Source organism: Mus caroli, unplaced genomic scaffold (genome assembly GCF_978045245.1).
Source record: "Mus caroli unplaced genomic scaffold, Mus_caroli_1 scaffold_12, whole genome shotgun sequence".
NCBI classification, from domain to species: Eukaryota; Metazoa; Chordata; class Mammalia; order Rodentia; family Muridae; genus Mus; species Mus caroli.
Genome location: NW_028227267.1, coordinates 37,485,016 through 37,508,993, shown reverse-complemented (window position 1 = coordinate 37,508,993; position 23,978 = coordinate 37,485,016). Strand labels below are relative to the sequence as shown.

General features: G+C 42.4%; 1 protein-coding gene and 1 pseudogene across 1 annotated transcript; one reads left to right on the top strand and one right to left on the bottom strand.

Annotated features, from left to right (window-relative positions):
- Positions 1 to 1,629: 1,629 nt before the first annotated feature.
- LOC110288785 (disks large homolog 5-like) lies at positions 1,630 to 21,272 on the bottom strand. The gene is made up of 6 exons (XM_085828570.1): positions 21,174 to 21,272; positions 6,386 to 6,542; positions 5,194 to 5,356; positions 3,745 to 3,876; positions 2,898 to 3,081; positions 1,630 to 1,742 (listed from the first exon to the last, which is right to left on the bottom strand). The coding sequence occupies exons 1-6, from the start codon at positions 21,270 to 21,272 to the stop codon at positions 1,737 to 1,739; spliced, it is 741 nt and encodes a 246-aa protein (XP_085684696.1). The 3' UTR covers positions 1,630 to 1,736.
- LOC147001770 (uncharacterized) lies at positions 17,766 to 20,074 on the top strand (annotated as a pseudogene).
- Positions 21,273 to 23,978: the final 2,706 nt, after the last annotated feature.

Sequence of the window (23,978 nt, the reverse complement as noted above, 5' to 3'; positions counted from 1 at the left end):
AAAGATCCTCTCCCATCTTGTAGCTGATCTTTGCATTGATTAAGAGTTTCTTTTGCTTTCTTATTCACTGTTTTATTGCTAGGACACATCTTGACCAGGATAACGTATAAAAAATATATTCAATTGGGGTTGACCTACAATATAAAAGTGTGATCCAGGATTGTCAAGTTGGGGAACGTGGAGGTAGGCAGGCATGCATGCATACAGGCATCATAAAAATAGAGGAGTAGATGAACTTGCATCTGATACATATAGAGGAGGCAGAGGAAAGAGATAGATAGATACAGATTGACAGACAAACAGAAAGACTTAGGCAGAGACAGAGACATTATAGACTGAGTTATAGAGAAAAAGAGAGAGAAACATAGTGAGATCAATAGAGACGGAGAGATAGTGACAAAGACAGGGACAAAGACAGAGGCAGGGATTGGCATGAGCTTTTGAAACCTCAATACCAACCTCCATTGTCACAACTCCTCCAGCAAGTCCATATCTACTAGTCCTTTGTAAAACAGTTCGATGAAGTAGGTATCAAACATTCAATTATGAAATGAACTTTGAAGGTCATTTTAATCCCAATCACTTCATTTATAATTCAGAAGATTTTAATTACTCAATGTGAATATTTTTGTTTCCTGAGATGTATTAGAGAAATACTGTTGTGTTTCTAATTTGTTTGTCTGACGTGGTCATCCAAGAGAGTACATTATGACTGTAGCTAAATTTTTTACTATAGAGATAGAGCATGGATAGTTTTTCCATCCTGACCTCGGGATCCACATAGTTTGATACATTATCCACATCAAAAGCTCAATTTTATGTGGAGATCCGTCTGGCTGGGCACTACTTATGAAGCCTAAACAACATAATACTTGAAGAGTCCCATTCCTGCCTAAAACTTCTAGTGTTACAGGACTATGTATGAACCACACATAAATGCAGAATATCCTTATAATAGAAATAATTAGAGATGATGTTTTATCCATAACAATACACTAATTTTATTCAATAAATTCTTAAAGTGGGGAGTCAGTTTATACAAGATATAGACTTAGCAAAATGCAAATTAATTACATTAACAAAAAGATAATGAATATATAATGAAACTTCAAATGAAAACACAGGAAAACCAAAGACCCAAAGAAATCAAAACTCTAACCAAAAACCAAACAAAATAATTAAGCTAAACATCATTCTCTTGCTGCAGATGTTCAGCACAGACCCACAGCCTATTGCTGGCCTTGGTGAAATAGTGCAAAGGCAGTCACTGATGGTAATAATCTGTTGAAGATGAATATAGGCATGCCTCATTGGGGTGGGTGTTCTGCTCATGGACTAGTCCTTCAAGGCTAACATGAGAGATGTTACAGATGATACCTCAAAGTTTTTCAAATTCACTTGACTGACCACTATGAATTATATCTTGATGACCCAACAGGACCTGCCAAAATTGGCATTGTCAGAGTCCTGCTGGATGCCCAGCAGATCTTGATGTATCTCAGTACTTCTCTGAAGCCTTCCAAACAGGCAGTTTTGCTGGATGAGAGGCTAGAAAAAATAAAGGCCTCATTACCCATAGCAAACTAAAAAAGAAGAAAATGCAGCCCAAGATTGCCATGGTTACAAGGATTAGATGTGGTTAATTTGCTTTGTACATCCAGTGCTCCTGGTGAACAGTTGTGTCGGAGCAAGATCTTGACCTGGTCTCTGATCTGTTTGAGCTTCTGCAGAATATTTCAGACCTATGGGAGGAAGAGAAAAAAGCCTGGTGAGATCTTGTCATGTCAGCGATCCAAGAAACACCAGCTTTACTCATCAGGATAATCTAGTATGACCTTTCATTTGAGATCTTTCCTGTATCCCCATAGGAGAAGGGGCAGAGAGAACCTGGGCCTGGATGTTTTTCTCAAATGTAAAAAATTGCTTGACACTGAATTGTGAACTACACACTGTGCTGGAGTTAAAGTAAAACACCAGATTTCTCCAATAGTCTAAATGTTTATATTGAAAAATAAGTGTGTATCAGTGTCTGAATTTAACATTGAACAGAGGCCTTCTAAGGAGCCTAGCAAATTTTGAAGTGAAGGCTCTTATTATTTCTGGAGTGAAGATTCCTTCCTTGGCTCTCCTTGTGAACCCCTATATCTGGGAATCCCCAGAGAAACCATCTCACAGGAAATCCATGCACACTGAAAAGATACTGTAATCAGCAAGAGTGTGCTTCATGCAAATCTTCCCAAGGGTAAGCATTGAACTCTAAAGTGGATACTCATGAAGGATAAAACAAAAGCAAAACCAAAAACCAATAGCCCTGCTATGTGTATGGCTCCTTAGATACTGCCATCCTGTACTAGTACTTCATCTTGGAGACATCGAAAGGACACTGCATCTTTTCAGCCAAGCCATGACATACAGGCACACCCATACACACGTACACATACACAATAAAATTGGAACCTGCCCTTCTGTCCTAGGAGAGGATAGGCCCAGACCCCTCTGGATGAGTTGCCATAGAGCAAAACAGAGGGCCTGGTTCCTAGATAATTCAGGAAATGGCATCCTGAGTCACCTCTCCATACCATAGAGCCTCTAGGGGTTTCTGTCAGGGGTCCAGGATCTCCTCTGCCTAGAGTGGCAAGCTAGAGGTGGCCAACTGGGATGGGGAGGAGAGGGCATGGCAGAAATCCAATTTCTCCAAAAGAGGGTAACTCCACAGAAAGTCTTGGAAATGATCACAGAAGTGTAAAACTGGATGAGACATAGGAGAGAGCCTGGATAAGGTGCAGGATGGTTACATACCTACAGGTGGTTTTTTAATACCATAAATACCATCAGGCTTGACTGTCTTTATGATTACACATTAGGGCATTCTGCCCATGATGCTTCATTCATCCTACCTGCTGCTGCTTAGTATAGTGGTCTTTGATCTTCTGGCTGCCTTCTTTACATAGTATTTTTGTTGCTATGTTGCATTCTTCCAATGCAGTCTGATCCCATACCAGCTGTCTGTTCTCACTCCTCAACATCCTGACTTTGTGCTGGATGAGCTTAGATTCAATCAGGAGGTGGCAGTTCCTGAAGCTGAGACACAAACAAAACATGGTGATTACAGGCAGCATCCATCCATCTTCCTCCCATTCCTCCAAGCACCATTCCTTCTTCATGGGCCCTGATCCCCAGACAGCCCCAGACAAGTATCCAGATTGGCCATAAAGGGAGATCAAATCCAGAGGACTGCCACTTTCCAGAAGACCCAAGATACTTTTGAAAACCCTGACACCAACAGGGACTCATGTATCTCTCAGAAAAGAACATGGTGTCTATATGTGCTTATGAGTCTGTGGTATTAAAAAACCACCTGTAGGTATAGGGAAAAATTCTCTAGGAGTGAAGAGACCCAAGCATCACACTATCTTTCTATGTTTCTCCTGGAAACCCCATCTATGAATCTACTTTCAGAGCTCAAGAGGTCCAAGGTTGATTGATATCTCCATCATGGTAGAAACCTTTCAATCTTGAGGATACTGTGTTGGAAAGGACAGTGACTTGAGGGGCTCCCAGACTCTTCACACTTGGTCAAAATGACTCTAAGATGTTAAAATCTTAGTGCCTCATTTGAAGGAGGCAGGCTTCCTCTTTAGAGACTAAGAGTATAGAACCTGAGCCCCATGTTAGTTCAAAGACAAGGATTGTCAGACATATCCTGGGCCTATTTCTTGGGTCATGACCCTGTTAGTCACTCACTAGTAGAACTGATTTTCTTTAGTCAACTCCTTGCACTTGGACAAGGCCTCACTGATGTCCTGGGGCATTCTCTTCAGGTCAGTCATCACCTGGTCATGTTGCATCTCAAGCATATATGTCTCAAAGTTGATCCTGTGGGAGGGCATGGCCCAAGCAACAAATTGTCCCATGAACTAAGGATACAAGGATCATTTCAATTCAAGCTGAATCATGCACTACCCTACCCCATATATGCCACTGGACCTAGCTCCTTATTACCTTTTCCACTTGGTGCTTATTAAAATTATTGCTCTTCACCTTGGGCCAGTAAGCCCAGGGAAGAAAAGGCAGGGTGCTGATCTGCTTCAGCTCCCTGAAGGGGTTTGAAAGAATAGACTGACTCTCCCAGAACTTTCCAGGAATCTGTGTCAAAGGCCTGGGTCCACGCTAAATCTGTATGATTCTCCTCCTGGTTTTAGACAAGGAATTCCTAATCCTTGGTTCTATTGCTACAAAAATTCCCAAAGGACATAATCATATCTACAGGGAAAAGCCTTTATAACACACCAGGAGATTCCAATGTGCATTCACGGTGAGCACAGAGGTCAAGTCCTCTGCTACTCAGAATGAACCTCCCTGGCTTCCTCACTGTTATTGCCTGGAAATGGAGTCTTGCAAAACTCAATGATATATCACATGACACAGACTCTCTAGATCTTAAGCTGCACTCACAGGAACACACACACACAGGAACACATACACACAGGAACACACACATCCACATAGGCACACACAAGCTCACATGCAAACAGTATCTCTCTCAGTCTCTGTCTCTCTGTCAGTATCTCTCTCTGTCTCTCTCTATCTCTTTTACACAAACACACACACACACACACACTCACACACAGACAGACGCAAGACACAAGACACACACACACAAGACACACAACACAATCAGAATGCAAAATAATTAAAATGATTTGGCTTTATCTGAGAGTATAATGAACAAAATTTGAGAAAAGCAGTGATGAACTGCAGCCAATCCAGTCATACTGAGAGACAATATGTGGGACAGCCCGCTCCAGCTGTTGACAGGACCAATTGGATCCAAATTATAGCCTGGTCAGTTATGGAAAGCATTGGCTATAAACAAACATTACCTAGCAACTCCCACAAACCAACACCTGTGTAAGCTTCTTAAATGACAGGATGAGAGCTCACACATTACTACCTTCATCCCCAGACTGTGATTCATGCCACAGCCTCTGAATTACTTTTGGAGGAATGAAAAGTGCCTGTGACCCCATCTCACTCCTATCTGAACTTGAAGTTCTGTGTCGACAGTCCAATCAGCAAAATTAATTTGTATATGCAGACAGCCTGGAGTTGTAGTCCACTGTGGTATGAGTGAATCTGGGCTTAACAGGGATGGCCCAAGATAATCATCAGAGAACTGGGCATAAAGACTACCTGTCATTTAAATCCTTGTTAGTATAATTGGCCAAGATTCCCTGAAGTTCTTCTCTGGCATTTTTTATGTTCTGGAGCTCTCTTTTGAGCTTCTCCAACCTCTCGAGTCTCTTCTCCTGCTCATTGATGGTGGGGGTTTGGGGTGATGCCTCCCCAACAGAGCCTGTAGGTAGAAAAACACTAGTAACCTTGTAGAGATAATAGGGCAGGGAAAGGGAAACCATACTTTGTCCCACACAGAAGCCTGAGGAAGAGGAACATCTAGAGACACCGAGAATCCCTGATAGTGCATCATAGGTTTCTTCAAGCTGGGCTCCTCAGCTAGGTCCCTGTTCACAACCACCATCACTAAACATATGCCTGACTTCCTATTGTAATCGCCCTAGCCCTGAAATGCATAAGCTGCCCCAGGCAAGAATAAGTGGATGGCATTTGTATATGCAGACAGCCTGGAGTTGTAGCCCACTGTGGTATGAGGGAATCTGGGCTTAACAGGGATGGCCCAAGATAGTCATCAGAGAACTGGGCATAAAGACTACCTGTCATTTAAATCCTTGTTAGTGTAATTGGCCAAGATTCCCTGAAGTTCTTCTCTGGCATTTTTTATGTTCTGGAGCTCTCTTTTGAGCTTCTCCAACCTCTCGCATCTCTTCTCCTGCTCATTGATGGCATTGTCAGCTCATATCTGACAACAAAGTCTGTACCTCTTAGCATACTAGCCAACATTTTTCTAGTCTTCTTCAAATGCATGATGAGAGCTCATACACTACTACAGGAACCCCAGACTATGAATCAGTCCACATCACGTGTGTTTCATACCAAAGTGTCTGAGACCTTGATTCATAGGCAGGGGAATAGCCCTCTCTGTTCTTGGCATCACAAGCTCATGTAGCCTAGAGGAAACTATATTAAGATGAAGTACATGAACACTCTATCCTGAGAACAACACTTTTCTATTCTCACAGAGCTTGCTCTGCATAATTTTCCATTCAGGAGGAAATTAAGATCTCTCAGCAAAGAAACTGCAGGCTTTTCAATACCAGGCTGTCTGTTAAACTAATCATCAGACACTCTTGACTCTGGTTCTACCATTGAAGAATCTGAAGGATCCAGATCATAATCCCTATTCCTGGAAGGACCAGCTGAAGCCCACAACCTCTCAGCAGCTCCCCAAACCTTGCCCAGGACTCACTGTGCCATCTCCATGACCAGTTGTTTCTTGCCCTTTCCCACCATGACGGGCGGCCAGACTCTTTCTGCCTTGGTCTGGTGTCGGTGTGTATTCTATTCTCTCTCTGAAATACCCCGAGGAGCATGGACAACATGCCTCCTTGGGAACCCATACGGATCTGAAGGAATACCCCACAAGCTTCTCTGGTTACCACAACACTGGTGACATCACAGAAGATTCTAGGGTTCTCTTGGATACAAGAGATTGTCTGGGAAGTGACTACTGATGATGTCACTGGGAAATTCCATGGCCTAGGGGCTTACCAGCTTGCCCCATCTTGACCAGTTTCTGAGGTGCCCTTTCCTGGAGTTTCTCTTTTGCCCCTTGGGATACCTCTTGGCAAATTCTCCTTCCAAAGCTAGAGATTTCTCTCTGCTTCACTACAAGTCCAGTGCTTTGAATGGGGAGAGTTTGTTAGTGCCATGGCATGGGTCGCTCATCTTTGTTAGGATCCTTTTATGAGGGAGATTCTTCTCCAATATAAATCTACTTCTGGGGTCCATTCATGGAACAAACAGTCGATTTATCCAGGTGTCTCTGTTTCCCAGAGGCCAAAAACCTACTTTTACACCTTTACTCTTACACAAGTTTTATTATATGTTTTAGACTGCCACTGCCTTGGGAGGAGACACTGTTTCAATATATCGATCCCTGATTTCACACAATGTCTGATGCTAAAAAGGACTCAGTATAGGTTTAGTGAGAGGGCCTTGATGAGTCAAAACGGGCTTAGTGGAGGCTATAGGTAGAAAGCTCTTTCTTGGCAATTTAGTGCTGTGTTGTTCAGGATATCCGTGTAGAGCTTGTAATTTCCTTGTAGGACAGCAAGTATTTGCATATAAAATATTCCTGAGGAGGAGATAAGTACAGGTCAAGGCTGCAAAGCCCCCTTAAGTCTAAGAGCCTTGTGCACATCATAGGTCCCACTACATGCTCATACAATAGAAAATATGCTAGATAAGAGCAAGAATTTCATTGTTGTATGTGTGTTTGTGTCAGTCTTTGTGTGGTATGTGGTGTGTGTGTTGGTGTGTCTGTGTGTGTGTGTGTGTGTGTGTGTGTGTTTGTGTACCAGCTATGACTCAGTGTGTTTATTCTAAGTTGTGTGTTTGTGTAAGGCAAAATGCCTTTGCAAGTGTTTGTGGTATGGATGCTTGAATATACAACTGTGTTTGTGTGTGTATATATGTTTCTGTGTGTGTTTGTGTAGACATGTAACCATGTCTGTTCTAGAGGCCAAGCATGATGAAAAGCCCCTGAGATTACAGACTGCACGCATAAAAAATCAAATACGGCAGTCAAATTAGTGTGCAACTCTACCTAGCTTCCCAGAAAAAAAAAAAAGGACACAAAAACTCATGTAAAGTCAGGCTCTCAACTGGCTAGTGGCAATAGTACTGATCCTCATTGAAATCCTTTGGAGAAAATCATCAGAATATGGTACATAGTGTTGAGGAGGACGTTGGTGTATAACATCCATGTGTTATGTCCCTTTTATGCTCTGGAAGAATTATGAAGGGCCACTGGAATATCAGGTGGCTCACTGTGTATTCTCAGCATTCCAGATTCTTTTCATCATTGCCTGCTACCATTGCCTATCCAGCTACCTATACTCAGTAAAACGTTGCCTTATCATATGTCTTGGATTCTAATCATTGAGAGATTGAGTTGCATGTGGCTGTACATGCATCGAGCAGAATTCCTATAGCTGTGGTGCAAAACAGGGGTGTTTCAGGAGCCCCTTGAGGGTCATGATAATCTAAAGAACTCACACTATGTTATCTGTGTAGCATTCTGCAATTGCTGTTATTCAACTCATTTTCTCAGTGTTAAAATCAGCCTCAATGGGGGTTGGGAGAAATGAGGACATTCAGACAGGTCGGGTAGTATAAAATCAGGTAGGTGTTTGAGAAGTGGGGATCAGAAAGTAGAAAAGAAGTCCCCTTTGACCCACTGATTGCAGAACAAGGAGTCGATATCCAGAGAGTCTCTAGGGCACATGAGGTCTGTAATGGTCCTCAGAGTAGTCCAGAAGAAGATGATATCCTGATGTCCATCAGATAAAGAGTGAAATTGTACTATGTGATGCAGCCCTTTCATGAACTATTACTCAGTGTTAGATAATCCATGCAAGTATTTGCCCTTCAACTATTTAGCCGCATCTTACTCAAAATATCCCTGACACAGTCACATTATTGGGAGAAAATTGTTCCATTGGATCCTATTTATAGTGACTTCCTATTTTTCTGGGATCATACCTTTGGACACCTAGTCAGTTAGGCAATGACAAAGGGAGCCTCTAATGGAAGGAACTATTTTCTTTGGGAAAAGACTGAAACAGTGAAGGAGAGGCTAGTCCACTACCACCATGTGATCCTTTGCTGGCAGACAAGCCTACTCTACCTACCTTTTGGAACTTGCTAAGACAGATTGGATACTATGCCAAGAACCCTGATTCTGAGTCTGTGTTTATGAGCGGAAAGCTTATCACTGACTGAGCTGTCTATATGCTTTGCTCATTTTGTAACTATCCCATTCAAGATTTGTTTTTTATGACTCCAAAATATCCTGGGAGATTTTTATAATAGCATTACCTAGGAAACAACACTAAACAAGTTACTGAGGTATACTGTGCTTGTGTTGTGTGAACACAAATAATTTGCATATTTGACAGAGTGCTCTACAACAGTCTCAGATGTACAGGTGTGTTGCTATGTTCCTTCATGACCATCACTTTTAAAATTCAGTTCCTAGTGTTAGAAATATTTTCAGTTAACACATTCTTGATGATTATAGGACCCATGCAGTGCCTGTAGATTTCATGTGATATGTTTTCTCTGGTTATTTCCAGATATAGGGGTTGATGAGTGGTACCCTGTCAGGATCCTGCACTAGAGAAATAATCATAATCTTCGAATCAATTCTAGGCAGGTTCCCCATATGGCATCCACATGATTTTCTAGGTTGTTCACATCTCTCTTGAACTCAGATTTGGGCATTCCTACAATGTTAGTTTTCAATATATTATACCTGGACTATTGGAGTAATATAGTGTTTTTCTTTTAAACTCCAGTACAATGTGTAGTTCACAGCTCAGTTTCTAGCAGTTTTTAAAAGCTGAGAAATAATTCCAAGCCTAGGTGCTCTATGACACTTGGGGATGCAGGGAATGACCTCGGCCAATGATGGGGATGCAGGGAATGACATCAGCCAATGATGGGGATGCAGGGAATGACCTCAGCCAACGATAGGTCATAATATATTATCCAGCTTAATAGATGTAGTGTGGGATGGAGAGCTGAATTGACAAATCGTAATCAGGCCGTTGTTTCTTCCTACACTTGGTGTGAAATACTCCAACAGAAACTGGAACATGGAACAGACCAGAACAAGGTATCCTTTGAAGATAACTTCTATAGGGGCATCTCTGCGTGTGCAAAACAAATATTTCATCTCATCCCCAGTAATCATGGCTATCATCTGTTGCATTTTCTTCCTTTACTTTTGTTTCCTTGCAATGAATAGCTATTAATTTCATCTGGGTTCTGGCTCAGCAAGAGTGAGCATGTAGAGGGATTCAGACATGTGCTGAGACACATCAAGAGCTGCTGGGAAAAAAGGAAGATTCTGAGAGTGTAAATTTTTCTTGTCCTGATAGGTCATCAAGGAAAATTACAAAATCATTCTACAAAATCGCAAAGACTTTGAGCCCAAATCTGTAACATGTTTTCTGCTTAGTGTTGGGTGTCCTTATTCTTCAAACCCATATTCCAAAAAAGGAGACCTACTTAATTTTCTCTTGTAAAGATTGTTACCAGAAGTAACTTATTTTCATCTGTGTTGCCAAGGACAGCCATGGGCTGTAAGTCTGTGCTGCAAAATAACAGCCAAAGAAGGCTCTTTAGCACAATTCTTGTTTTTAGATTTTGTTTTGAGCTTTGATTAATTTTGTTATTTGGTTTTCTTTTGTTTCATTAGAAGTTTTTTTGTTTGTTTCTTTGCTGTTGTTTTGTTTTGTAATTGATTTAATATTTTGATAAGGCTATACACTGTACATATTGACTGCCCACTTTTAGTTTCTATTGAGTAAATTGGATATATTCTAAGAATAAAACAGTGATCTCCAACTCTTCACTCTTAAGAAACTTCTTTATTCAGATGTGGTATCATCCTACTGAAATCTCACACCTATCAGACACAGATGGATATACTTAAGGGGCTTGGGTTCCATAATGACTTCCCAGCCAGATTGAGCTACAAAAGGAATAGATTGTACATTCAGTGTGTCTAGTGTGTCCAACTCTGTGAATTCCAACTTCAAGATGGAAAAATTATCCATGCTGTATCCTTGCATGTCAAATATTTAGCTGCTGCTAAAATACTGTGGATGATAGTGTTGAACAAACTAATGGGAAATATATCAGTATTTCTGAAATGTCTTTCAGGAAATAAAAACATATTCTAAGGGAATATAAAAGCTTTCAGAAAACACAGACCTGTATGCTTCTGCTTTCCTTCAAATGTTCTATCAGTCGTAACTACTACTAGACATATTCAATTTTAGGACCTTTCGAGTAGGGATTTATCATTTTTTGGTTATTTTGTTGTTTTTCTTTTTTATGAGAGTGAATTTTGTGCTTGACAATACATTTCGTTCCTTTTTGCGGTTTTCACACAAACACAGTGTGTAGTTCAGTATTCAATATACAGATGTTTTTAAAAGCTGAGACAAAATCCAGGCCCATATGCTCTATGAGTTTTCTCCTTCTTCACACACCCCCCCGTGGTTATTCTGTTTGTTATTTGGAATATTTTATATTTATGCATGATTTGCCTTCTGTAGGTCTGTGCAAATCTTGCATGCCATTCAAAAAGGCCAGAAGAAGTTATTGGGTTTCACCTGGAACTAAAATGACAAAGGACTGTTAGATGCCATGTGGGTTTTTTGAGAAACATATTCTCAAATGAAGAGCTATCTATCCATCCCCTGAGATGTACTTTTGTCCTTCTTTCTGTGCTATATTAGTGGAATGGATCATACCTATAGAAAGTGTTTCTTTTTTTTTTTTTAGAAAGTGTTTCTTGAGATATGTTTATTTTGTTGTAAAAAAGTAGAAGCACCCATATCCTTTCAGAGACAAAGCAGTTTAGAATGTGATTTGAAGTTTCTCTTGTGATAAGAGAAGCAGGTTTTGGGAGCAGCAACACCAGGTATCAGGGACAAATCATAGTGCAGAGCCCATCACTGACACTACCAAGGGAAAGTGGGCAATGCAGAGAATACTTGCATAAGACAATGAAGCTGGTACCAAGTTAAAATCCTGCAATTGCAGTGGCTTGGAAAATGAGAATGAGCCTTCCCAGATGGTGCCTGAATGGAGTCCTCCATTTCTTTACAATAGGAAACATGGTATCCATTTGAGTAGCTGGTGTGTACTGGAGATCCAACCTCTGCTTTGCAGGGTAGGGCTCTCATGGGAAATCCTCTACCAATGCACTGAATGGGTCAGAGGTACTTAACCCTTAACTGAGTACTTCTCCTAGCTTTCTGATTCTGTACATTGCACACAATAACCCTTGTAAGAGTCCCAGAGTTTTGACTTAGTTTGACTGGCATACAGCATATGCCATATTCTATACTTTACTATTCAGGACTACTCTCAAATGTTGTGTGAAACTCATTTCATAACTTTTACATTTCTCTGGTCCAAATGTTGTCTCTATTTCATTTTCTAATAATTTCTTCAAACTGTCTTTGAAAGTTATGCATTAATCTAGAACTACCATTACACAGTTATTATTACATTGTTTCCAAGATGAGAACACACAGCATAGGCCTGGGACATTTTGATGTGTGCTGTACTGAGCGCTTATATCTCATTTTTTTTATAGTTTAAGAATCATTACATCAAGAAATATCGAGTTTCACAGACTACACTAGAGAAGAAGAAAAAAGAAACAGGAAATTCAGACATAATAGAATAATTATATGCATCTAGGCCAGCTGAAAAGCAGTTATGAATTCTATACAGTGATTGTATAGGACTAAGGTTAAGATAAAGCGGAATTACATTTTAGTATGAAGACCTTCCACAGGCTATTGAGATGTTTCTATCACAGCCTACATCAGGCAGTCCCTTATTTCAAATTGCAGGTACCCAGGAGGAATGTGTCTCCTGCTTCTCAAGACCACAGACACCATCCTTTTTTACAAGTAGCTGCTGCAGGCTGCTGAGAGGTTTCCATTTTGACCTGTTGTGGGCAGTCCCTCTAGTTGCTTGCTATTTCCATCACCCTTTAAATGTAAAAATGCAGAGACCCACAGGCAAACATTAGGCTGTGGTCAGAGAGTCTTGTGGAAGTGTTGATGGAGGGTTGTAGTAGCCAGAAGGTTTAGGAAGCCACAAGAGGACCTACAGAGTCAACTAATATGAACCCTTAGGGGTTCACAGAGACTGAACCATGAGCCAACACCACGTAGGCGTTTGAACTAGGACCCTTTCATAAATGAAACAGATATGCAGCTTGGTCTTCATGAGGGTGACTAACAACTGGAATGGGTGCTGCCTCGGATTTAGACTCTGTTACCTGCCTTTAGATCTCTTTTCCCTAGCTGGGCTGCCCTGTCTGTGCTCAGTGAGAGAGGATGCACTTATTCCTGATACAACTTGATGTGCCAGTGTGGGTTGGTATTGGGGAAAAAAAGCAGATCGTTTTCTTTGGGGAGAAGGCAATAGGGAATTGGGGGGGGGGAGGAGTGGGACATTGAGTCTGACTGGGAAGAGAGGGAGGGGCTGTGATCAGATGGAAATAAATAAATAATTCAATGAAAAAATGCACACCCACCGGCTCTTGGAGACTTTCTGTTCAAGTATGTCTTTGATCATTTTCTTCATGGTCTTCTCTCCCATCCCCTCCAGGCAATGCTCTACTCCTTCCCTATCACCTTCTTTTTTGATACAAAGTTTCAGTAGAAACAATTTAAGCTCATCTGGACTTGCTTCCAAACAAATGACTCAGACTATGCTTACATCATTTGACTCTGACAATTACTGTGAGGTGGTGGTGCACACTTTTACTCCCAGCACTTGCAAGGCAGAGGCAGGATTTCTGAGTTTGAGGCCAGCCTGATCTACAAAGTGAGTTCCAGGACAGCCAGGGATATTCAGAGAAACCCCGTGTTAAAAAAACAAAAACAGAGACAATTACTATGAGTTTGGTCACCCCTAATCTGCTTTTCCACCAGCTCACCTGGCTACCTCCCCAGTGCTGCACCCCAAATACTTGCTGTTTCTCCTCCGTATGCACACAGGGTACCTCTCCTCCATGGTACCTTTTCTCTTTTCTTCTAATTTCTCCTCTTATCTTTCAGTTCTCCACCCACAACCAGATAACTAAAAATTCACATATGTCTTTTGATAGGAGAATTCTCTCCTAGTTCCAGACCTTCCTAGGAACAGAATTTAGCATTACAATACATAGCAACAGATGGAAACTCAATGAAGTTCTTAGAGTAATAAATGCGACTTAAAATTCCTTATATAGTCAAGGATGCTCCTGAACTCCTGATTCTGACCTCCTCTCCCAAGTGCTGTGATTTCAAGCAATGTTGTGAGATGTCAGTAACTCCATTTTCAAGGGATATGAGGCCTTCTTCTGTGTCTCCTGACACCATGTACCCACATCATGAATGGAAATACATGGTGCCAAAAAACCCATCGAAATGTGGGTTATGCATTTTACTGTATATGAACTGGTGGGAGTATTTCCTTATAATAACTACGTTTAGCACTCTTCTGTTAGGCTAGGCAGAATCCCCAAAGCAGATAATTCACTAGTCCCCTGGATGCACTTGCCTTGGAGCTGAATGAAGGTCTGTGTTCCACAATTTATCTGTGAATATTTGCATTATCCCCTCCTACAAGTAAAAAGTCCCATTAACTGGTAAACCTAAAACCTCCAAACCTCAGAAACTTATTTGACTTGATCCCGAATAAAAAACATAATCTCCACCAACTGTTTAGACTGCATTGATTTCATAGCATTCTGTCTGCCTGTACCTTTCCTGGCATTAAACGCAAGTGCCACCATACTAGGTTAGATTGTTATGTCTTGTAAGATTGAACTAGATCATCTGGGCCATTGTAAAGTGATCTTCTGGTACACATAACAGGAAAGTAGGACCATATCACTGTCACGTGAGTGTCCATGGGAAAAGGTTGTACATGATTAATCTATGTGGGCTGAAAAGAAAAGGAGAATGTTCTTCAGAGGAATGAACTTCAGCAATGGCTGTTTCTTCTTGACCTTGAGCCAACTCCACTGTGTATATTCAGAAGAGAAAGCAATTGTCTCAGCAGCAAATTCACAAGACAGTGACTTTCATCACTCTCCTTATGCTGCCTAGACCACAGATCCAAAGACCTTCTAATAGTGGGAATACCTTCTACCTGGAAAACTGTCAGACACTCTGTACTAGGCCTCTGCCTGCACCTCACATTCCACTGTCTACTCCCAGGTCAATGTAATCGTTTCAAAGCCTACTGTTGTAAGCCTGGGCATGTGCTTCCATCTTTGGGTCCTTTGTACTTTGCTACTGGTGTCTGCTTAAACCTAAGAGTGCTAGCACTGTAAATCATTTCACTCTGTTTCACTGATAACTGCTATTTTGTCAGAGGAAGATATTAGCATATGGCAGTACAGGCGAACCAGAGCAGCTGTGCATCATCCAGGCAAATCATATTCACTAAAGCAGACTCTGACATCTAGTGAGCCTTCAACAGGTCACAGGGATTAGTGCAAATTTCATCACAGTATTTTTGTCTCTTTGAAGTAATCAGAGGTAGACAATAAAACAAAACTATAGCAACAAAGAAACAGCAGTGAAACAACAGCATCTACTACAGTTGGCCACACATGTATTGAAAACCATTTAGAGCAGTTTGGAACATATGATGTTCACACCTCAGTTACAAATTCCCTATATCCATAATCCCTAACCTGCATTTCAGGTGTTGGTCTGATGCTGGCCTCCTTGGTTTCTCTAACTTCTGGGCAACAAAAGAAAAATAAAAAAGTACTGAATCTCTCAAATGGAGCACAGAGTCATATAATTACATGTGTGTATCAGATGGAGAGTTCTCAGTGTAAGTGAGCAGTGGGAAACTTTAGCTGCTAAGACCTGGCACCCCCACCTACATGAAAGTCAGAGGACAATTTATGGAGGTTTTTCTCTCCTATGATGTGGGTCACAGGGAAGGAACTCCGGTCTCTATGCCTGGTCACATTACTTTTATCCATGAGCCATCTCATCAGCCAGTCTCTAGAGATACAGAATTTAATGATCAATGTATTGGTATTTATATTCTGGGTTATACCCGAATTATGAAAACTTTCCCCAGAGAATATATCTACTCAATTAAGGGCAATAAATGGAGTCTGGGAGGGATCTATGAGGAGGGTGGCAGACTTTAAAAGCCTCCATGGATCCTCACAGTTTTTTTTTTTTGTCTCCAACAAGTCTGAATGAGATGGGGTAATTTTTCCTTCTCTTTGACCTCCCCGTGCTATGATTGAACCTAATAAATGTCCATGCTCCCTGAGTTACATTCCAGGCCTGTAACTTTATTCATCTGTTACAACAGCTACAAGGCAAGTGGCAATTTGAGACTCTATAGTCAGTTTGGTTGCTACAAGATTGGTTCTTGAAAATGGCTGACAGAATGCTTTCAAGACTAGGAATATCTATCTGAAAGAGAAAAGGAAGTGTCTCAGTCCACTCTGCATACTCGGGACAGTTTAGTCATTTAAAGACTGATGTCAAGGGCTGGTGAGATTCCTCAGTGGGTAAGAGCACCCGACTGCTCTTCCAAAGGTCCAGAGTTCAAATCCCAGCAACCACATGGTGGCTAACAACCATCTGTAACGAGATCTGGCGCCCTCTTCTGGAGTGTCTGAAGACAGCTACAGTGTACTTACATATAATAAATAAATAAATCTTAAAAAAAAAAAAGACTGATGTCAAGCTGTTATCTACCTGCACAAATAGCATTACTAGATATCAGGTAAGCTACCTGACAGATAGCATTTACCAAAACAGCCAAGCACTACACTGAAGACCTACAAGTAAATAAGGCTCAGGACCCACCAGAGAATTAAAAGATGGACAAGAAGAGCCTTATCACTTGATAATGATTGGTTTCCTGTGTGTTTACAGGTGTCCCTTTCTGTGTCACAGTCAGCTTAGAAAGAGAAGGTGTCCAAAGACAGTGAGCAACTTAACACATCCCTGAATCCTTCTCAGGCTTCTGCTTAAAAGCCCTGGTTTGACAGCACCAGTTTTGGGATCCAGGGGATTAATTCCTTCACACATTAAGTCTCTGACTCACAGTCTCAGCAATGAGATCTCTTCCAGGAGACCTTCACAAGCATGAAGCATCCACTGGAAGAAATACTTCCTCAATAAACTCTGAGATCTAGTGTGGTTAAGATCAGCCATCGCTCTCCCTTCCTAGCCTTGCACAGACATGTTCTCCACCATTGGCATGTGACCTCTATTTCAGGATCCATCCATGCAGGATAGTTTGAAGTTTCATCCCAACACTGGTTAGCTGACCTTAAATTTTTATTCCTTCGTCCACTTCTACTCACTGTGGAAGTTCTCAATTCTGCATTTCATCGATTAGGCATTTCATGCCTAGTCTGCAGTGTTATCCTACATGAGAGGTGACAGATCTGCTTCAACCTTGACAATTCTATGGCATTATATTGAACCCAGAAGAGCTCTGAATGGGTGCCAGGTAACCTAGGAAAATTAGCATTCCATCTTCAAGCACCTGAACCTATAGGTCTCCATAAACTTCTATCTTTGATTTTGGATGATCTTACTCAATTAAAAACCACACAATCTGGAAGGACAAAGAAGAAATGTAGAGTAGGGACAGGAAAGAAGGCTCTTCCATTAAGAACATTTGTTTATCCACCAGAGGACCCAGAGGGCATCTAACAATCCTATTAATGCTTCTCTGGGTTGAACACCATGCCCTCTTCTGGCTCCTGGAGGAATTGCATGCATTTGGTGCACAGATGTGGTCCTGGTGGGATTTCTAGACCCCCCTCTGGGTGCCCGTGGGGTCCTGCCCCCCGTGTTACTAGCTCACTTGCTTTTTGCTTGTTTTCTGGTACCAGGTGAGGGTTGCAGCAGGCAAAACATACTTATAATAAAAAAAAATAGCAACGCTCCAATTTCAAACAAATAAAACCCAAAAGGCTCCAAATGTGTAGTCACACTAATATTACCTTAAAAGAAAGCCATGTCTCAACATGTCTGGGAAATCTCAACATGGGTAGTTGGAAAGTCTTTTTCTGGAAAGTCAGTATTTCTGCTTTACAGTTATCACCAATGCTGTATTTCAAGGAAATGAGAGGCAGATAGCTCTGGGTTTCCTGATTTCTTATGAACCCCAAATGAATATTCATTTCCTAAGAAGCTCTATAGCTTTAGAGTTGTAACTCTCAGAAGTAGCAACACAAGCGCTGCCCCTTTTCACACCTGGGAGACCTATGTTTACTGCCCCCCACCCACACCATCATAAGGGCAGTTGCTTGTGCATGGGTTGAAAACTTAAGGACCAGTCCCAGTTAGCTAGAAAAGTCCTGAAGTTACTTTTTCAGGACAGGATGGGTGAAAGTGTGATGGACCTGCCTTTCCTACACCCTTGGGATCTTAGTGTGTGTGCGGGGGTGGAGGTGGGTGTGGGGGCACGACACTTCTCCCCTTCCAGGGCCCCTCACTCTCCCACCTCTACTAGCCCCAGCCCTCCCCTACCAGATGGTCTGTCTTCCCTGAGTATCCACCAGGGAGGTCCTCCCCTTGGAGGCAGAATTTCACCTCCCACTAAGCTTGCCATACCCCAAAGTCCATTTGTGAGAGCGAGTCCCTTTCAAATGTCTCCCTGTAGAAAAACTGAAAGTAGAAAGAAAGGAAGCAATCTCCAAGCAGATGTCTGACCACCCCTACTCGCATAGTCACTACTCACAGCATTGGGTTACAGGGTCCTAGGAGCCCCAACTCCATTCTGCAGCCCCAAAAGGGTGAACAGCTGGTGCTTTCACTCCAACTTCCGAATTCCCCCAGGTCGCTCCGTACCCCGCACGATTAGGACCCCTTAGTCAGAGAGGGCAGCGGAGAACAACGATATAGGTATAAATATTGAGCCACGACATTGACGCGCCCGGCTCCTCCCCTCCCTCGCGCACTGGACACACTCTAGGCTGCTAGGCATGCCCCATCTCCTCCTACTGCTTCCTGCACGGCGCTTATTCCCGAGGTGCCCCAGCAATCTTTTCCTCGATAAGACTGCACGAGCCCTGCTGGGGAAGAAAAGTAACTTTTGTTTTGTTTTTGTTTGTTTGTTTGTTTGTTTTTCTGAGAAACCCGGCCGGATTAGACAGCCAGGGCGAGGGGGGTGGGGGGGAGCTGGTGGAACCCGGTGGAAGTCTCCCAGGCAGTCTGATCACACTTTCTCCTTGTCCTCCTGTCTCCTCCTCCTAGGTGCAGAGATTGTGGGCAGACTCTGTAATCACTGAGGAGGGGGAAGAGGAGGGATCAGAGCTCTCCTGCAGTGATGCTCCAGCTGTGACGTGGCTAGGCGGAGTTTCTTGGAGGCTGCTCCAGAGGTCCTTCCTTCTAGCCTGGCTGCCGCGAGTCCAACTCCTTACCTCCCCGAGGCCTGTAAGGCAGCGAGTGCGCACCCCGGTTCCACTGTGCCCCGCCGGCAGCCTGCAGCCAGCATGGAGAAGGATAGCCTGAGCCGCGCCTATCAGCAGTATGAGTGCATGACGGAGATCTGCTAAGGCGCCTACGGAAGGTGTTCAAGGCCCCTACCTGAAGAAAGGTGGCCACTTCTTGAATCTGGAGCAAGTGTGAAGGCAGACAAGTGAGGAGGGCATGCGGCTGTCCACAATCCGCGAGGTGGCGGTGCTGAGGCACCTGGAGAATTCAAGCATCCCAATGTGGTCAGGTGAGCAGAGGCCTGGATATAGGGTCCAGGAAGGTGCTGGGCAAAGGGCAGCTGGTGGCCCAACTAAAGTTAAGAGTTGAGTTTCCCCAGATAAAACCGGTGACCCTGCTAGACTGTGCAGAAAAGTTGACCTGCGGTGGCTTCCAGGCAGCCAAGCTATTCTGAAGAGCTTTCTCTCTGTCTGATCCAAGGGGTCCAGGGATATTGGGTGTCTTTTAGAGACAAAACCAGACAACCCCAGAAATGTCCCTCCAGCACTTAATTAACTTTTCCCGTCCGTGGGTGGAATTTTTGAGAGCCAGAGTGAGATAGTTATCCAGCTTGCAGATAATAGAAGGAAACTTTAAGGGTGGAGCATAATGTAAATAAAGATTAAGAAAATGCAGAAATGTGCAAGAATGTGTTGGCCAATCACACCCACAGTGGTGCCTTTTTTATGTAGTTGTAAATTGGCTTCTGATAGTCTTAGAAGTTCAGAAGTTTAGAGTCTGACACCTAGTGTCTGATTTCCTTTTGGAGGAATCAAAAGTGCCTAAGACCCATATCACTCCTATCTGAACTTGAAGTTCTGTGTCGAAAATCCAATCAGCAAAATGAATTTGGATATGTGGACCGCCTGGTGTTGTAGCCTCATGTGATATGAGGGAATCTGCGGTTAACAGAGAGGGCCCAAGACAGTCAGCAAAGAACTGGGCTTAATGACTCCCTGTTGTTCAAATCCTTGTTAGTGTAATTGACTAGGATTCCCTGGAGTTCGTCTCTCTCATTTTTCATCTTCTGGAGAGATCCCTTTTGAGCTTCTCCATCCTCTTCATTCTCTGCCCCTGCTTATTGATGGTGGAGGTTTGTGGTGATGCCTTTCCAACAGTTGATAAACACTAGTAAACTCATAGAGATAATAGGGCACGGAATGGAGACACCATGCTTTGTTGCACACAGAAGTCTGAGGAAGAGGAAAATCTAGAGTCACAGAGAATCCCTGAAAGAGCAGGAAAGCTATCTTCAGGCTGGGCTCCTTAGCTAGATCCCTGTTCCCAGAAACCATCATTAAGCATATTCCTCCCTCCCTATTGCAATTCCCCTAGCCCTGAAATGCATAAGCTCTCCCATGCAAGAATAATTGGAGGTCATTGTCAGCTCTTATCTGACAATGTAGTCTGTTCTACTTAGCATAAAAAAGTTTGACCATAAACATTAACACCTAACATCTCCCATAAGCCAACACCTGTCCATGCTTCTTAAAATGCATGATGAGAGCTCCCACATTACTACACTAACCTCAGACTGTGAATCAGTCCTCATCTTGTGTGCTCAATGCCAAAGTGTCAGAGACCTTGATTCATGAGCAGGGGAATATCCCACTCTGTACTTGCCATCACATCCTCATATAACCTACTGGAAACTCTAACAGGATGAAGTGCTTCAACACTCTATCCTGAGAACAACACTCTGTTATCCTCACAGAGCTTCCTCCGGGCATATTTTTACCACTTGGGATGATATTAAAATTTCTTAACAAAGCAAGTACAGGTTTCTCAATTCCTGGCTCTCAGCAAACTAATCATCATAAATTCTTGTTTCTGGGTCTGCGATTGAAGAATTTTGAGGATCCAAATCATAAGCCCTATTCCTGAAAGGACCAGCTCAAGCCCACATCCTCAATGTAGCTCCCCAACCTTTGCGCAGGAAATATTGTGCCTTCTCCAGGGCCATTTCTTTCTTCCCACTTCCCAAGATGACAGAAGGCCGGCCTCATTCCTCCAAAGTCTGGTCTCTGTGTGTATTGTATTTTCCCTCCAAAATAGCGTGAGCTGCATGGACAACATGCTTGCCTGTGAAACCAATTGGTTCTGAAGGAATACACTACCGGCCTTTGGTGTCACCACAACAATGGTGACATCACAGAAGAGTCAAGGGTTCTCCTGGATACAAGAGATTGTCCAGGGATGTGACTACTGATGATGTCACTGGGAACTACCATGGTGCACTCGCTTACCAGCTTGCCCCATTTAGACCAGTTTCTGAGGTGCCTGTAAAATTTGATATTCCCCCTGTACCTGAGATTCCCTATTGCCATGAACAAGGGAGTTTTAATTACAAAAAAAAAAAAATGGGATTCTCTCTTTTGACGCAGGGGTTCCCTTTGTCACCTTCTCCTTCCAAAGCTGGAGAGTTCTCTCTGCTTCACTACATGTCAAGTGCTTAGGATGGGGAGAGATTCATAGGGCCTGAACATGGATAGCTCATCTTCGTTAAGACCTAGAGCTCTAGGATCCTTGCATGTGGTAGATTGTTCTCCAATGTAAATCTACTTCTGGTGTCCATTCATATAACATATAGTCCAATTCCCCAGGTTGCTCTGGTTTTCAGAGGACAAAATCATTCTCCTGCACATTTAATTTTCTGCATGTTGGGTTATGTTTTTTAGTGGGCACATAACTTGAGAGGAGACATTGTTTCAATATATTGAGATATGTGCTTTCAAAAAAGCTCTGTTTTAAGATCAGATTTTTTTTCAATGAAATTTCCTTGTACTTGGCAATAGAGGAACTCAGATACAGGGGGAATATCAAATTGTAAAGTTTATGTCCCTTCTTCAAAAGCTAAAATCCCACATTCTCTCTTCATCCAAAAGAACCAGACAAAGTAGGCATCTGTGAGCAAAGGTCAACAGGGGTCTTGGATTGCTGCTCTGTAGTCCCATTAGCTCTCCCTTCTCCAATATTTACCTTCTGATGTTCCCAGTTCCAAGTCTGAGGCTGTTGGGCATTGAATTATGATCCCATAGTCGACTACAAGATACGTAATACTCAATATGGTGGATAGGCAATGGAAAGGGCTCAGGTCTGGGGAAACTTCAATTTTAATGGGTCCATAATTTCAGGATGGTTTCTGTTTGGCATTGTCATCTCTGGCTTCTAGCTTTTCGACATGGGCCTGCTGAATGCATGGTAAAATGCCACCTAACCTCTCAGGTGTAAGAGTGGAAAAATCATGTAAGTGTTTTTCAAATTGATTGTGTTGTCTTTAGCTACCCTTTTCAGCCAAGTAGTATCACTACAACAAGGCTCAGAGGTGGCTAGGGTGATGGTGGAAAAGTCAGAAGTCCACTATGTCTCTCAAAGAGTTGATGAATAGCCTTTATGGAAACAGGAGGACCTGGAAAATGAAAAAGAAATACTTATAGTTTGGTTAACTGATTATCTTTGATATTGGGAAGCAATGGGGGAGGCATTCTAAACAAATACTATAGGAATGGATTCCTACATGCATTGGGTACAAAAGGCCAAAGTAAGAAGGAGGCCCATCCACCCTTCCAGGAAATCTCCTGAGAGTTAAGTACCGTTTCCATTAGTGAAATATTCTTCATTCGAATGTGAGCAAAACTCTGAGGTCTGCATATACAATGAATTTTCTCAGCTATTCAGAAATCATCCACTGTTACTTGACAAGTTTTGGCTATGAGTTCTCTGCTATAATCTGACACAATTCCAAGCGAGTGGTAAAATTGTTGGTCCAGTACCTGGAAGAGCTTTTAAGCTACTCTTTGAGATCTTTGAGACTAGTGGATAAAACTTATACCTATCCAAATAAGGTATCACTAAAAAGAAGCATGGACTCTTATCCTCCCCTAGCAGGCCACATATCACTGAAGTCAGTTTCTCACAATTGACCATAGTTTGGCCCCTCGTATGTGCCCACTTCTGGGATAAGTGTCTGTCTTTACATTTATTTTACTATAAATCTGACATATTGCTTAGATAAATCGGGCCAGGATGTCATGTCTAGTTATAACATATCTTTTTCTGGGCAACTCAGAAAGTATACTGGACCTCTATCTGGTACCCTGGTGAAAGTTACTTTCCAGAACCCTGCCAATATTTCCTGGCAGAATGATCTTCCCTCTGGCTTCCACCACCATTCGTTTGGTTCTTCTACCCTTTGGATATTTTTATATTCCCTATGTCCCCTTGGTTGTATATGGATTCTCAGGCAGCAGTGAGTCACTTTATGTCACCAGAATGTCAGTAGGCCTCACTGGTTTTTGGGCCGATTTTTGGGTAGCCATGTCAATTCCCTGGGACTCGTGGCCTCAAGGGTGTTTTTAAGTTGATGTCCTAAGCATTGAAACCAAGAAACTCCTAGAGGAAGGCAGAGAGTTTCCAGGAGAGGCAAGAACTCCTCTTTGTTTTTAATGTTCTTTCTGGCAGCAGTGACGAGCCCTCCTTCTTGATAGATCAGAACATTCACATGTGCAGAATCTAAGGCATAGTGACATTCCTGGTATGAGATAACAGGTCTTCTTTTTCACCATATATTTGGTCTATAAGTCTGGGGTCCAAATCATTTCAGTTGCAATTTCTGCTGAAGCCCCTGTGTCTCTGAATCCATGTTTAAAGATGGTGCTCCCAACCATGCCTCATTGCCTCAGAATGCCAAGCATTGCCTCAGAACTGAAAGATTTCATGGGATGTGGGGATATTTATTAGGTTTAGGTAAACAGATTTTTCTTTCTTTCTTTCTTTCTTTCT

Excerpts from the sequence above, each read along its gene's own strand:
- LOC110288785 (XM_085828570.1), bottom strand. The coding sequence starts at position 21,272 with ATGTTGTCCATGCAGCTCACGCTATTTTGGAGGGAAAATACAATACAC. Across the intron at positions 6,543-21,173 it reads GCCTTCTGTCATCTTGGGAA|ATCCGTATGGGTTCCCAAGG; the intron begins GTGGGAAGAAAG and ends GTATTCCTTCAG. Across the intron at positions 3,082-3,744 it reads AAAGAAAATCAGTTCTACTA|CTTCAGGAACTGCCACCTCC; the intron begins GTGAGTGACTAA and ends TTTGTGTCTCAG.